Source organism: Zosterops lateralis, assembly GCF_965231275.1.
Source record: "Zosterops lateralis genome assembly, chromosome: 29".
Classification (NCBI taxonomy): Eukaryota; Metazoa; Chordata; class Aves; order Passeriformes; family Zosteropidae; genus Zosterops; species Zosterops lateralis.
In genome coordinates, this window is record NC_139789.1 from 5,292,532 (window position 1) to 5,307,638 (window position 15,107).

The window sequence follows — 15,107 nt, forward strand, 5'->3', positions numbered from 1 at the left end:
CACGGTGGGCCGGGAGCCAAACCCGGCAAGGACGGGACAGACTCGGGCTGCGGGCCTGCCTGGGGACACCGGGGGACTGTCCCCACCCTGGGGGGACATCAGGGGGACACTGTCCCCACCCTGGGGACACCAGAGTGACTGTCACCCACCCTGGGGACACCAAGGCCACTGTCCCCACCTTGGGGGACACCAGAGACACTGTCCCCCACCCTGGGGACACCAAGGCCACTGTCCCCACCCTGGGGACACCAGGGGGACACTGTCCTCACCCTGGGGACACCAGGGGGACTGTCCCCACCCTGGGGACACCAGGGGGACTGTCCCCACCCTGGGGACACCCTCAAGGCTCTGTCCCCACCCTGGGGACACCAGGAGGACACTGTCCCCACCCTGGGGACACCAGGGGGACACTGTCCCCACCCTGGGGACACCAGGGGGACACTGTCCCCATTCCCAGCTCCTTTTCCCAGCTGGAAAAAGCAGCTCTTGGGAAGAGCCCGACCAGATTTTTTTTTTTTTTTTTTAAATATCTTGATGGGGTTTTTAAATTAATTAAAGGAAGAGAAAGTGAGAAAAGCAAAGCGTTGATCAACAACAGCCTCAGGCTTCAAGGGGTTTCATTCCAGCCTCGGGTTTTTTTTGGGATTTTTCCCTTTTTTCTCCAATTTTTTTTCCCCTTAAATAACCCCAGGCTCAGCTCCTCGCCCCCTCCCCACCTTCCCCCAACCCCCTGGGGGGGTTTAGGTCATTAAATTCCCTGAGCAGGTGGGGAAACTGAGGCAGGGAGGGTGTGGGGTCTCAAACCCCCCAAAATTACAAAATATTTCTCCATTTTAGGCCCAAAATTGAATTTTTTCAGCTCCTCCTCACCCCCAAATAATAAAAACCCTTAAATATTTTTCACCCCATTAAATATTTCCAATAGATTGAGGTTTTTTTTGGGATTTCTCATTGGATAATTTTATTTTTTCCTTCTTCCACTGGAGGCAGATTTTGGTTGGGACAACCCTGGAAAAATCATCAAAATATTCCCAAAATTCCCAATAGGAATTTCAGCTCCTAAAGGGTTAAACTCACACTAAGACCGAGGAGAGAGAAAAAAACCGCCTGGAAATGTAAAGTGCCTTTTTTATTTATTATTTTTTTTTACCCCCTTTTCCCCCCTCCCCTTTTCCCCATTTCCATGATGAAAATATCGAGTTTAAAAAAAAAAAAAAGAAAAAAATTTAATTAATTAATTGCACCACGGAGCTGCTCCATCCATGTCCTTTTCCTCCTCATTTTCCTCCTCCAAAAAAATAATCCCCAGCACCAAAATTTATGGGAAAAAAAGCCCCAAAAATTTGAGGAAACCTAAAACTGGGATGTTCTACACAAAATAGGGATTTTCCTCCTCAAAATTGGGGTTTTCTTCCTTAAATCTGAGGTTTTCCTCCCCAAAAATTGGGCTTTTTCCCCTAAAATTGAGATGTCCCCCCAAAATTGGGGTTTTCCTCTTTAAAATTGGGATATTCCCCCCAAAATTAGGCTGTTCCACCCCAAAAATTGGGCTATTCCCCCTAAAATTGAGATATTTCCCCCAAAATTGGGGTTTTCCTCCCAAATCTGGGATGTTCTACCCCAAAATTAGGTTTTTTCCCCCAAAAAATTGGGCTGTTCCCCCCTAAAAATTGAGATATTTCCCCCAAAACTGGGATGTTCAACCCAAAAATTGGGGTTTTCCTCCTTAAAATTGGGATTTTCCACCCAAAATTGGGCTGTTCCCCCCTAAAAATTGAGATATTTCCCCCAAAATTGGGATGCTTCCCCCAAAATTGGGCTGTTCCACCCCAAAATAATTTGGGATTTCCCCCCTTTTGGGGATGAGGGTTGGGAACCTTTTGTCCTGTGCTGGAAAAGCAGGAAAAGGGATGAGGAATTTTGGGATTCTCCAGGTCTGGGAGTTAATTTTTTGGGAGGGTTTTGCCCAAAATTAATTAATTTTTAAAGTTTTTTTTTTTTTGGTGGGAGCCAGGGCAGGCAGGGGGGCCTGAGTGGGGAAAAAAAACAACCAAAATAATAAAATAAAATAAAGAAAACACCAAAATATTCCAAATTCACTCTCCAAATCTTCAAAGGGAGGGGCTCAGGGGTTGATTCACCTAAAAATCAACGTGTGGGGAAGGGGAGGGGACCTTGGGGGGCTGAAATGTCCTTGTTGGGAGGGGAAAATCCAGAAAAAATCCAGGAAAAATCCAGGAAAAATCCAGGAAAAATCCAGGAAAAATCCAGGAAAAATCCAGGAAAAATCCAGGAAAAATCCAGGAAAAATCCAGGAAAAAGTGGGATGGGGCAGCTCTGGGGGGGTTCAGCCCCAGCCTGGGGGGATTTGATGGGGAATCCTGGAGTTCTGCAGGTCCAGAAGGGCTGAGGACACCCCTGGGATGGGCTGGAGGGGGAAATTGTGCACCTGGAGGGGGAAATTTCCAACCTGGAGGGGGAAATTGTGCAGCTGGAGGGGGAAATCTCCAACCTGGAGGGGGAAAATGTGCAGCTGGAGGGAGAATTGTGCAGCTGGAGGGGGAAATTTCCAGCCTGGAGGGGGAAAAATCTCCAGCCTGGAGGGGGAATTGTGCAGGTGGAGGGGGAAATGGGCAACTGGAGGGGGAAATGGGCAGGTGGAGGGGGAAATTTCCAGCCTGGAGGGGGAAATTTCCAGCCTGGAGGGGGAATTGGGCAGCTGGAGGGGGAATTTCCAGCCTGGAGGGAAAAATCTCCCCTCGATGGCACCAGGAAAGAGACCCCAAGCCAAGAAGGGTCACTGGGAACAGCCAGGCTCAGCCTCCACCTCTCCAGGGAAAGGAAAATCCACCTTCTCACCTCACCTGGACACTGAAAAGTGGGAGAGTCATCCCCATCCCCATCACAACCACCTCACATCCCTCTTTTACCTTCTTTTTTAAACCAAGTGAACACATTTCCAAAAAAAAAAAACCCAAAAAAAAACCACCCAAAAAACCCAAACAAAACCAAACCAACCTAAAATAAAGAAAAAAATAAATCAACAGAAGCAGCACCACAATTGCCAAGTGTCAGGAGCTCCAGAGCTGCAGCAGAGGCCTGGAACAACCAAAACCCCAGAGCTGAAGGGACCAACCCTGCCCAGGTTTTGGGGGGACCCAGAACTTTTGGGGGACCCTGGAGCTTTTGGGGACCCAGACCTTTGGGAGACCCCAGAGCTTCAAGAGCCCAGAGCTTTGGGAACCCAGAGCTTTAGGGTCCCAGAGCTTTGGGGGGATCTGGAGCTTTTGGGGTCCTGGAGCTTGGAGAACCCAGAGTTTTTGGGGGGACCCCAGAACTTTTGGGCATCCAGAGTTTTTGGGGGACCCTGGAGCTTTTGGGAGCTCACAGCTTTGGGGGACCAGAATTTTTTGGAGGGACCCAGACCTTTGGGGGGACACCCAGAGCTTTTGGGGACGCTGGAGCTTTGGGGGATCCAGAGCTTTGGGGGGACCCAGAGCTTGGGGGGACCCCGGAGCTTTTGGGGAGACCCAGAGCTTTGAGAGCCCGAAGCTTTGAGGGACCCAGAACTTTGGGGGGACCTGGAGCTTTGGGGGGACCTGGAGCTTTGGGGGGACCCCAGAGTTTTTGGGGCATCCAGAGCTTTGGGGACCCCAGAGTTTTTGGGTCCCAGACCTTTGGGGGACCCTGGAACTTTGGGCTCTGGAGCTTTTGGGGTCCTGAAGCTTTGGGGACCCAGAGCTTTTGGGAGACCCTGGAGTTTGAGAGCCTGGAGCTTTGGGGACCCAAAACTTTGAGGTGGGAGCTTTGGGGGGAACCCCGAGCTTTTGGGACACCCAGAGCTTCGAGAGTCCAAAGCTTTGGAGACCCAGAGCTTTTTGGGGACCTAGAATTTTGGGGACACCCCGAGCTTTGGCGCTGGGGCTGGGCAGGCCGGGAGGGCCGGGAGGGCAGGAGGAAGGATGAAGAGCTGTGCCCTGGAGGCAGGAGAAGGACTCGGTGGTGCAGAGGCAGCAGGGCTGGGCCGGGCCGGGCTCACAGGGCAGCCCCAGCTCGGGTGGGAGTGCTGGGCTGGTTCAGCCGCAGCGTCCGGCACAACCAGCCCGCAAAATCCACCTCCTCCACCTCGGAGCGCTTGATGAACGTGTGGCTCTGCAAGGACCAGGGGAAAACACGGTCAGGAGCTACCCCAGACCCCCCAAAAAAAATCCACCCCTGTGTTGTGGGATGTGCCCTGGAGAGAGGGGGGGATGATGCTGGTGCAGGATTTGGGGAAAATATTTGTTCCTTGCAGCCCTCCCACCATCACAGCCAGGAATTCCTTCCCAAATTCCCATCTATTCCTGTTCTCTGCCAGTGGGAGCCATTCCCTGTGTCCTGTCCCTCCATCCCTCATCCCAAATCCCTCTCCAGCTCTCCTGGAGCCCCTTTAGGTGCTCTGAGCTCTCCCTGGAGCCCCTTTAGGTGCTCTGAGCTCTCCCTGGAGCCCCTTTAGGTGCTCTGAGCTCTCCTTGGAGCCCCTTTAGGTGCTCTGAGCTCTCCTGGAGCCCCTTTATGTGCTCTGAGCTCTCCTGGAGCCCCTTTAGGTGCTCTGAGCTCACCCTGGAGCCCCTTTAGGTGCTCTGAGCTCACCCTGGAGCCCCTTTAGGTGCTCTGAGCTCTCCCTGGAGCTTCTCCTCTCCAGGTGAGCACCCCTGGGTGTCTCCAGAGGGGCTCCAGGGGCTCCTCTGGGCTCTCTCCAGGTGCTGCTGGTGTTGGGGCAGAGCTGGAGGCAGCTCTGCAGGTGGGATCTCACCTGAAAAAGGCAGAATTTCCCTCCCTTTTCCTGCTGCCCAGGACTCAGACAGGTTCCCAGCACAAATTCATGGATAAAAAGGGGGTTAATCCCTCCCATCTGCCTCATCTTGAGAATTCCCAGCTTTTGGGATGGGATGGGGCAGAGCTGGGGCCACCCCAGTGTAGAAGAAAATAATAATAATAATAATAAAAATAAGAATAATAATAAGAATAAAAATAAGAATAAAAATAAGAATAAAAATAAGAATAAAAATAAGAATAAAAATAAGAATAAAAATAAGAATAAAAATAAGAATAAAAATAAGAATAAAAATAAGAATAAAAATAAGAATAAAAATACTCCCCTCAACTCACCATCAGCATCTTCAGATCTGCTCGTTCTGCTGGGTTCTTAATTAAGCTGAAATGAGAAGGACAAGAGAGAGAAATCAACGTGAGGATCAGGCTGGAAAAGCTCCAATTTCATCCCAAAACCCCCTCAAGATCTCAGAAAAATCCCAGCCCTGCCAGGGAGAGCTGCAAGACCCATCCCATCCCAAACTGTGCCCTGCAAACAGAGAAAAGGCTTTAAAGCTTGGCATGAATTGGGTTTTTTTTTTTATTATTTGTATTATTTTTGTTCACTGGGAGCTCTGGCAGCACCTCCAGGTGCCCCTGAGCCCCAGGATTTGCTCCCCTGATTTAAAAGGAGCTGAGATCCTGCTCAGCAGCCCCACAAATAAATTGTTTCTTATTCCAATCCCTTCCCAAAGCTCCCAGCACGAGGCAGAGAAAGAGAAATGAGGCAGAACACGGAGGGTGGAGCTGCCAGGGAGCACAGCCAGGCCTCCACCTTCAGCCAGGAGATGAAATCCTCACCATTTATTTACAAACTCCTGGAAATCTTGCGTGAAGACTCCGCTTGGCAGTTTGGGAGGAGGCTGTGGAGAGAAGAAAAAAAAAAAAAAAGGGATTTTTGGAAAATATTGTGCTGCTGTGCCAAAAAAAAAAAATAAATCAGTGTCAGGGAGCTGTGCTCCAACAGCCACTCTCATCCTCCTCATCCTCACTGCTTTTCCAGCCAGGAAAACCCTTCCCTGACATTCCTTTCCCCTTGCTCTGAACTCTGAACCCCAAACAAAGCTGGGAAATCACCAATCCTAAATCCAGCCTCACAAATCCCAGCTCTGGCCTTGCCTGTGGCTGATAAAACAACCCCAAAATGAGGATTTTTCCATCACCCTGGGAAAGAGAAGCTGCCTTTTGTTTGTGGGACAAAGTGGGGTGGAATTAAGCTGAAGGAGGGAAGGTTTAGGTGGGATTTGGGGATGAAATTCCTCCCTGTGAGGGTGAGGAGAGGCTGGGATGGAATTCCCAGAGAAGATGTGGCTGCTCCTGGATCCCTGGAGTGTCCAAGGCCAGGCTGGAGCAACCTGGGACTGTGGGATTTGTCCTGGGACTGGGGGGTTTGTCCTGGGACTGGGGGGTTTGTCCCGGGACTGTGAGATTTGTCCTGGGAGTGCAGGATTTATCCTGGGACTGGGGGGATTTCCCCTGGGACTTGGGGGGGATTTGTCCCAAGACTGGGGGATTTGTCCCGGGACTTCTGGGGGAATTTGTCCCGGGACAGTGGGGTTTGTCCCAGGACTGGGGGATTTCTCCTGGGACTTGTGAGATTTGTCCTGGGACTGAGGGGTTTGTCCCTGGAACAGTAGGACTCGTCCTGGGACTGTGGGATTTATCCTGAGACAGTGAGATTTGTCCCGGGACTTGTGGGATTTATCCCGGGACTTGTGGGATTTATCTCTACCCATAACAGGGATGGCCCTGGATGACCTTTAAGATCCTTCCAGCCCAACCCACTCAAGGATCCCACGACTGATCAAAGACCCCAGATCCCAGCCAGGCTCAGCAGAGCTGCCCCAGCCCCTGAGGAACCCTCTGGGAACACAAAAAAAACCCCACCAAGACCCACCTCGTTGACGATGTAATCCAGCAGCTCAAAGATGGCCATGGCTGGCCTGGTGTCCATCCCGTGCCCTGAGAGGGGGGACACGACACAAAAAGTGCTGAGAGGCTGCTCAGAGCTCACTTTGGGGTGAAAAAAACACGATTTTGGGGGCGAGTTCTGAGGCAGCTCCCAGGGGAATTGAGTCGTGGTTAAAGAGGAGTCAAAGTCGTTCCTAAAAATTTGGGTTTTTCTTCACCAAAGCTCCAATTTCAGGTTTATTTCCCAGCTTGGAGTGTTTGGAGAGCACCAGACCATCTCCCCTGGCTGGCAGCACTTTCCAGAACCTTCTGCTCCCAAGGCAACAGCTCCAGCAGAGCCTCCCTGCAATCCTGGGGCTGTGTGATGCTTCTGGGAGAGCTCCCAGCAAAAAGCTCTTCCCAAAAAAAAAAAAAAAATCTGCCTCAGGCTGGAGAGGAACCTGCTGGCAAAGCCTGAGGGGCTGTGACAGAGTCCCTCAAACCACGGGAGCCACATTCCAGCATGGAAAGGGGGGGCTGAGCTTTTTTATGGGACACAGGAGGGTCTGAGGATCCCATGGAGTCTCCAACAGATCCCAAATCCATCCTGAGGGGCTGAGGGGCTGTGACAGTGTCCCTCAAACCAAGGGATTCACATTCCAACTGTGCCCACAGCACAGGCACAGATTTTTTGAGCTTTTTTTATGGGACACAGGAGGGTCTGAGGATCCCACAGAGTGTTCTACAGATCCCAAATCCATCCTGAGGGACTGAAGGGTTGTCACAGTGCCGCTCAAACCAAGGGATCCACATTCCAGCATGGAAAGGGGGGCTGAGCCTTTTTGTGGGACATACGAGGTTCCTCCAACAGACCCCAAACCCATCCTGGGGGGCTGAGTGTCCCTCAAACCACGGGATCCACACTCCAACTGTGCCCACAGCACAGGCACAGATTTTTGAACCTTTTTGTATGACACAAAGAAAGAGGTTTCTCTGACAGACCCCAAACCCATCCTGGGGGGCTCAGGATCCCTCCCCACTCTCCCCCAAACCCATGACGAGGTTGAAGAAGGGACAGGAATCACTCCTACGACTTCCCTGTGAACATCCCCACGTGGGCAGCTCTCCCAGCCCCATCCCCAGCCCCGCTCGTCCCCACCCCAAGGCAGCCATGCTGTTGTTTTGTCGCCGATGATGCACACACACAGCACAGCCCCTACCACTGACGGGGCGTCCTGGGGGCCTGGCCCGCGGCGAGATGCTGGGGGACTCTCCCTCCGCCCCGTCCACCACAGGACGGCCAAAAATTGCTTCCAGTTCCTTGGAGTCTGGCGGGGGGATTGGGTACCTTCCGATCGACAGCTCCACCAGGGACAGCCCCATGCTCCAGATGTCCGACTGCACCGAGTAGTGCGTGCCCTGCAGGCGCTCGGGCTGCGGGGACACGGCACCGTCAGAGGGGACACGGGGACACGGGGATGGGGAGGATGGCAATGAGGATGGGGATGGTGGCACTGGGAATGGGACTGGGAGAACTGGGAATGGGGGGAACTGCACTGGGAATGGGAATGGCACTGGGGATGGGGGAACTGCACTGGGAATGGGGATAATGGCATCCAGGGCACTGGGAATGGGGGATAATGGCACTGGGAATGGAGATAATGGCACTGGGAATGGAGGATGATGGCTCTGGGAATGGGGAGAGCAGCACCCAGGGCACTGGGAATGGGGGATAATGGAATTGGGAATGGGGAGAGCAGCACTGGGAATGGGGATGGGGGAACTACACTGGGAATGGGGATAACGGCACCCAGGGCACTGGGGATGAGGGATAATGGAATTGGGAATGGGGAGAACTGCACTGGGAATGGGGGATAATGGCACCCAGGGCACAGGGAATAGGGAGAACAGAATGGGAATGGGGGATGATGGCACTGGGAATGGGGGGAGCAGCACTGGGAATGGGGAGAGCAGCACCCAGGGCACAAGGGTTGTGGGATAATGGCACCCAGAGCACTGGGAATGGGGGTGATGGCACTGGGAATGGAGAGAGCAGCACCCAGGGCACAAGGAAGGGGAAATAAGGGCACCCAGGGCACTGGGGATGGGAATAACAGCACCCAGAGCACTGGAGATGGGGGATAAGGGCACCCAGGGCACTGGGAACGGGGTGATGGGGGGGAAGGAGGCACAGGGAATGGAAATGGAGGACAATGGCACCCAGGGCACTGGGGATGGGGGCTGACATGGAACACTGTCCCCCAGAGCACAGGAACACCCACTGCCATGGGATATTGACCCCCAGGACACAGGAACAGGGGATACTGACACCAAGGGCACAAATATCCCGTAGGGATGAGACTAAAGAGGCTCCAAGGGAACTGGGGAAGGACTTTGGACAAGGGACAGGACACAGGGAATGGCTTCCCACTGCCAGGGGCAGGGATGGAGGAGATTTGGGGAAAGAATTCTGCCCTGTGAGGGTGGGGAGGCCCTGGAAAAGAATTCCCAGAGCAGCTGTGGCTGCCCCTGGATCCCTGGAATGTCCAAGGCCAGGCTGGAGCAGCCTGGGACAGTGGGAAGTGTCCCTGCCATGGCAGGGGTGGCTCTGGGTGGGATTTAAGGGATCCAAACCACTCTGGAATTCTGTGATATCCCAAAAGCCTCTCCAGGGAAAGGACAGGCGCAGAAGGATCTTGTGCAAATAAGGATGATGTGCAGAAAAAAAAAAAAGCACTTGGAGCATCTCCTCCACACTCCCAACTCGGCTGCATTCCCACTGATTTGTGTTTGGGAACATCCAGCAGGAATTTATTTCCCTGTCTGCTCAAATCTGAGGAACTCGACTTATCCACAAAAAAAAAATGTTATTTTCCTGCTCACTCCTGTTAACAACCCAGAGGGATCAGAGGAGCAGAAAAATCCCCTTGAGGTTATGGAGATGAAAAGAAAAAAAAAATAAAATTAGAAATAAATCAAATCCATGCAAGTCATCCCCACTGGCAGCTCTGAGGCAGCTCAGAGCCAGGGAGGCAGAGGGGAGAGGATTTTTAAATAGCCCCTGTCTAACTATAACTGCACTTGAATAACCATTCCCAAAATACAGGAGCAGCTCAGACCTCAGGATCCTTCCCTGGGAGGGTGGGGAGGCCCCTGGAACAGGTTCCAGGAGAAGTTGGATCCCTGGAATTGTCCCTGGATGGGGCTTGGAACACCCTGGGATAGTGAAAATAACCTGGGGGATAATGGGGATGAAAACAGAGCTGAGATAAACCCAAATAATCCCCAAAAAAAGCCACTTACAGACATGTAGGACCGAGTTCCCACAAAGGAATTGGCCATGGAGTCAATGAGCTGCCCGCTGACCCCGAAATCACAGAGCTTGATCTCCCCTCGGGAATTCACCAGGATGTTGGAGGGTTTCACATCTGGGAACAGAATTGGGGGGACAGGGGAATGTCAGGGTGGCTCTGGGTGACACCCCTGGCACTGCAGGATGGGGATTTTCAGGGCTCTGCTCTCACCTCTGTGCATGATTTGGTGTTTCTCCCTCAGATAAGCCAGACCCCGCAGAACCTGGGGGGGATCCAAAGCAGGGATGAGAGCAGAGCTCAGGGGAAAAAAGCTTTACCCTCAGTAAAAAGTGTCCACATCCCTCATGGTTTGTAATTTATCCCCCAATTCCATCACAGATTTTGGGTGAACCACCCCAAAAAAAATTTCTCCCAAACCTCCTTGAGGTGAAGCTGATGTTATCCAGAGGGGTTGGAAATGGGGAAAAGGGGTTGGGAATTTCCACCCCCCCTGCTCTTGGCCCAGGAAAGTGCAGCAAACACAAAAATCTCCCCAGGGCAGGCCAGGCCTTATTCCCAATCCCCCCTGGCAGCCTGAGCAGCCCCATCACTCACTGCTATGCTGACTTTGCCCAGGATCTCCTCAGGAATTCTTTTGGCTTCTTTTAACACCTGATCCAAAGAGCCACCGTCCTGAAATAAAGAACACAGGGATGACCAACACTGCAGTTCCCAGCAGGAAAACACAGCAGCTGGACTGAGCACACCCCTTTTCCAGCCAAAAAAAAGAGGAGATTTGGTGATCTGAGCTCTGAAAAGTTTTCAGTTTTTTATCACTGAAAAACTGGTTTTTTTACAGTTTTTTATCACTGAAAACTGGTTTTTTTACCAACTCTGCTTTTGCTGTTGGCTCTTTACTCCTTTCCATTACTGGAAACACCAAACTGGTGCTGATTTGGTGATCTGAGCTCTGAAAAGTTTTCAGTTTTTTATCACTGAAAACTGTTTTTTTTACCAGCTCTGCTTCTTGCTGTTGGTTCTTTACTCCTTTCCACCACTGGAAACACCAAACTGGTGCTGATTTGGAGGAGAAATAACCACATTCTCCACCAGAAACACCAGGAGAGCCTCTCAGCAGAGCACTGGGTTGGCAAATTTCCGTTTGGCCCGGCCCCAAACCTCAGTTTCCTCTGCCCAAAACTCGCTGCCTCCCTCATCCCAAGGCCTGGGCAGGGATCTGGGGCTCCCAGCAGGAGCTGACACACTCAGGTGGCTGGGAAAAGCTCTGGGAGGGTGCAGGGGAAGGGAAGGGGCTCACCATGTGCTCCATGCAGATGGAGATCTCCCCGTCGCTGTAAAAGGCCCCGTAAAAGCCCACGATGTACGGGGAGTTGCACTCGTGCAGCACCTGCAGCTCCCGGATGATCTGGTTCCTGATGGCTGGTTTGATCTCCAGGTGGATGAGCTGCCAGGAGAGAAAACAGGCAAAGGGTCACTCCTGGGGGGGAAATGAAGTGATGGGGAGCAGCCCTGAGTGCTGGGAATGAAATGAGATCTTCAAGGCAGAGATTTTCAAGGGAAGCTCCAATTCTTTTGGAGCAGAATTTTTTTCCCATTTGCAGATTAATGTTAAGGATAAAGTGCCAGGACACAAAGGGAATGGTTTCCCACTCCCCAAGGGCAGGGTTAGGTGGGATATAATCCACCTAATATAATAATAATAATAATAATAATAATAATAATAATAATAATAATAATATCCATTTATATATTATATGATATATAATAATATAATGTTATTATATATTAAAATATAACATATAATATAATATATAATATAGTATAATATATATTATATATAATATAATGTATAATGTATAATATAATGTATAATGTATAATATAATGTATAATGCATAATATAATGTATAATGCATAATATAATGTATAATGCATAATATAATGTATAATATAATACGATATAACATAATAATATATATATTAATATAATATATATAGTGGGATATAATAAGGATTAGGTGGGATAGGTTAGGGGAATAAATCCCAGAGAAGCTGTGCCTGCCCCAAGGCCAGGCTGGACGAGGCTTGGAACACCCTGGGACACAGAAATGTGTCCCTGTCCACACCAGGGGTGACTCTGGGTGGGATTTGAGGCCTCCCCAAGCCCAGGGTGGGATCTGAGGCCTCCCCAAACCCAGGGTGGGATCTGAGGCCTCCCCAAGCCCACCCAGAGTGGGATTTCACACTGAGGGCAGAGGGAGGGAGAGCCCTGAGCTGCCCCAGCCGCGGAAGGCGCCGGGATCGCGCCGGACACGGGCGGAAAGACGAGTCAGGAGGAGCAGTTTGATCTCAGCCCCTCTGAGTCAGCAGCCAGGAACATTTTCACAAGCTCTTGGAGGTGTTGTAAGAAGGTGCCCCGAGATCAAGGAAACCACAGAAAAGAAAAAAAAGAAAAAAAAAAAGCTCCTGTGAAGGTTCTGCATGAGAACAAGTGGTGGTTTTTAGGGCTCCACGTGGGGTCAGGGAAACCCCCTGGGCTGATGGAAGGAGCTGTAAAGCCCTTTCTAAACCAAAGCATTCCATGATCCCAAGAGCAGGAGGGAGGAGAGGCTCTGGAGGAGGCAGAGCAGTGCCTGTGCTGCTCCTGCCAAGCACAGCCTCTCCCAGCAGCTCCTGATTTTCTACTCTGTTGTTCCCAAAGCTGAGAGGAACCTCTGCCCTGGCTTGGAATGACCTTGGGGTGTGTTAAATGGGGATGAGGGATGTGTGAGCCAAACTCATCCTTCCCACTGCCACTTCCAGCCCTCCTTTCTCAGCCACAACCTACAATCCAATTCCAGTCACTTCACCCGTCACAAATGGGGAAAAAAAAAAAAATAAAAATCCCATTTTTCCAGACCCCAGGGATCTGTCAGTGGCAGTGCAGCCTCTCCCAAAGGAGACAACTCCATCTGGGAGCAGCCAGGGCTCTGCTCCTGACCCAGGTGAGGTGGAGAAGGTGAAAATTCAGAAATAATCCAACCCAACCAAGCCCTCCCAGAGCTCCAGGTGCCCCCCAGCCCCTCGTTACCTTCCGTGCCATGATGAGCCCTGAGGGTTTGTGCTGCACTTTGGTGACCACCCCTCCATTTCCAGCTCCCAGCTCTGAGATCCTCTCGAAATCATCGTCCTTCAGCTCCCCAACTTTGGCTTTCTGAGTCAGAAAAGCTTCCAGGCGTTTCTTCTGCTGCTCATCCAGCTCCAGCTCCTCCAGCTTCTTCTGCAGGTCCACCAGGTTAGCCCTGGGGAAGGGCAGGAGGGGATGGGAGATGGGCAGCAACAGGGAAAATAAGGTTTAGTTTTTAGGGAAATGATGGAAAAGCATCTCCTGAGATGTCCTGAACCCCTGGAAATGGAGAGACCTGGAGAAGTCAGACCCAGCCCCTGTGGAGAGGAGCTTTGGAGCAGTCGAGTGTTTTTGGGAGAGAAAAGAAGAGGAAAAATCTTTTGGTTCTTCAAGAGGCAGCAGCAGACACCGCTCCCTGTCCCATGTGTAACATGAGAAGGGTTTTCCACGGGGTCCAGCAGCTCCTACCCCAAACCCTGAGCACAAAGGGGGGTCTGTGCTGCCCCAGCAGCTGCTGCTGAGCCCCCCCTGCCCGGGGTCAGCTCCAGCTGCTCCGTCCCAGCTGCTGCCACCGCCTTGTCCCCCCTCTGCCACACCCGGGGGGGTCTCACCCTGTCCCTTACACCCAGGGCCCCCAGGTACCCCCCTCCAGCACCCTTCACCCCACACATCCCACCTGCTGAGCCCCCATTGCTGCCCCCCAATTCCCCTCCCCATCCCATCCCCAGCCCGGCTCTCCAGGCCGGTTTAGCTCCTGCTCCAGGCTCCCTGTCCCTGAAAATCGGGGGGTCAGAGCAGTCTCCCCCTTCCCATCCCATCTCCATCCCCAGCCCTTCCTCCCTGACCCCTCACCTGCCCCACACTCCCCGGGCTGGGCCCCTCCAGCCCCCCAGGCCTGTCCCAGGTCCCCCCTCGGACCTTTCCAAGCCTCCCCAAACCCGTCCCGGCTCCTCCAGGCCTTCTCTATCCCTCCCCACACCCCGTCCCCGCCGTGCCCCGTCCCTCAGGCCGCTGTGCCCGCTGTGTCCCGGCCTGCCCGGTCCGCCCAGGCCCGCTGTCCCCTCAGGCCCGGTGTTCCCCTCCTCAAGGCCCCGCGTCCCCCCCCCCCCACCCCCAAGGCACATCCCGGCTGTCGGGGCGGTCCCGGCCGGGCCTGACTCACTCCGCGGAGCCGTCGGGGCTGGGCCCCTCGGCGGCGCTGGGGGCGATGTTGAGGGCGGGCAGCACCGGCTTCCTCTTGGCCGGCATGGCCGGGCCGGGCCGCGCCTGCGGGGCCGGGGGGCGCGGCCGGGCGCGGGGGCGCGCATGGGGGCGGGGCCAAGAAGGGGCGGGGCCTGAGCCGGCCAATCGGGGCGGGGCCGTCCAGGGGCGGGACCAGCGCTGGCCAATCGTGTGCGGGGTCGAGTTTAAGGGCGGGGTCTGAGACGGTAACGGGGTGGGGTCGAGTCTGGGGCGGGGCCTCAGTCGGTAACGGGGCGGGGGCCGGAAGAGGGGCGGGGTTGGAGGGTGGGGATACGGTCGAATTTATGGGGGCGGGACTGGGGTCTCCGTGGGGCGGGATTGGAGTCTCCGTGGGGCGGGATTGGGGTTTCCATGAGGCGGGATTAGGGTCTCCATGGGGCGGGACCGGGATCTCCATAGGACGGGATTGGTGTCTCCGTGGGCAGGACCGGGATCTCCATAGGACGGGACCAGAATCTCCGTGGGGCGGGATTGGGGGCTCCGTGGGGCGGGACCGGAATCTCCATGGGGCTGAACCAGGGGCTCCATAGGGCAGGATTGGGGTCTCCATAGGGCGGGAACTGGGGGCTCCATAAGGCGAGGGAAGACCGCCCGGTGGGCGGGGCCTCGTGCTGCACAGGGGGCGTGGCCATGGGGAGGCGGAGCTAATAACGCTCGGCGGGGCGGAGTCTCGCGAGATCTCGCTGAGGGGCAGAACGAGGC

The 15,107-nt window shown here is 53.4% G+C and overlaps 1 protein-coding gene across 1 annotated transcript; it reads right to left on the minus strand.

The window, feature by feature from the left end:
- Positions 1 to 3,732: 3,732 nt before the first annotated feature.
- On the minus strand, positions 3,733 to 14,442 carry MAP2K2 (mitogen-activated protein kinase kinase 2). Its single transcript, XM_083880066.1, has 11 exons — positions 14,326 to 14,442; positions 13,128 to 13,338; positions 11,356 to 11,502; positions 10,653 to 10,730; positions 10,269 to 10,320; positions 10,048 to 10,172; positions 7,965 to 8,178; positions 6,752 to 6,816; positions 5,656 to 5,717; positions 5,152 to 5,197; positions 3,733 to 4,152 (listed from the first exon to the last, which is right to left on the minus strand). The coding sequence occupies exons 1-11, from the start codon at positions 14,409 to 14,411 to the stop codon at positions 4,036 to 4,038; spliced, it is 1,203 nt and encodes a 400-aa protein (XP_083736192.1). The 5' UTR covers positions 14,412 to 14,442; the 3' UTR covers positions 3,733 to 4,035.
- Positions 14,443 to 15,107: the final 665 nt, after the last annotated feature.

Coding starts and splice junctions, on each gene's coding strand:
- MAP2K2 (XM_083880066.1), bottom strand. CDS start 14,411: ATGCCGGCCAAGAGGAAGCCGGTGCTGCCCGCCCTCAACATCGCCCCC. Junction 11,503..13,127: donor GGCTCATCATGGCACGGAAG/GTAACGAGGGGC, acceptor CTCTCCTGGCAG/CTCATCCACCTGGAGATCAA. Junction 6,817..7,964: donor CCCAGGACGCCCCGTCAGTG/GTAGGGGCTGTG, acceptor CCCCCCTCTCAG/GGCACGGGATGGACACCAGG.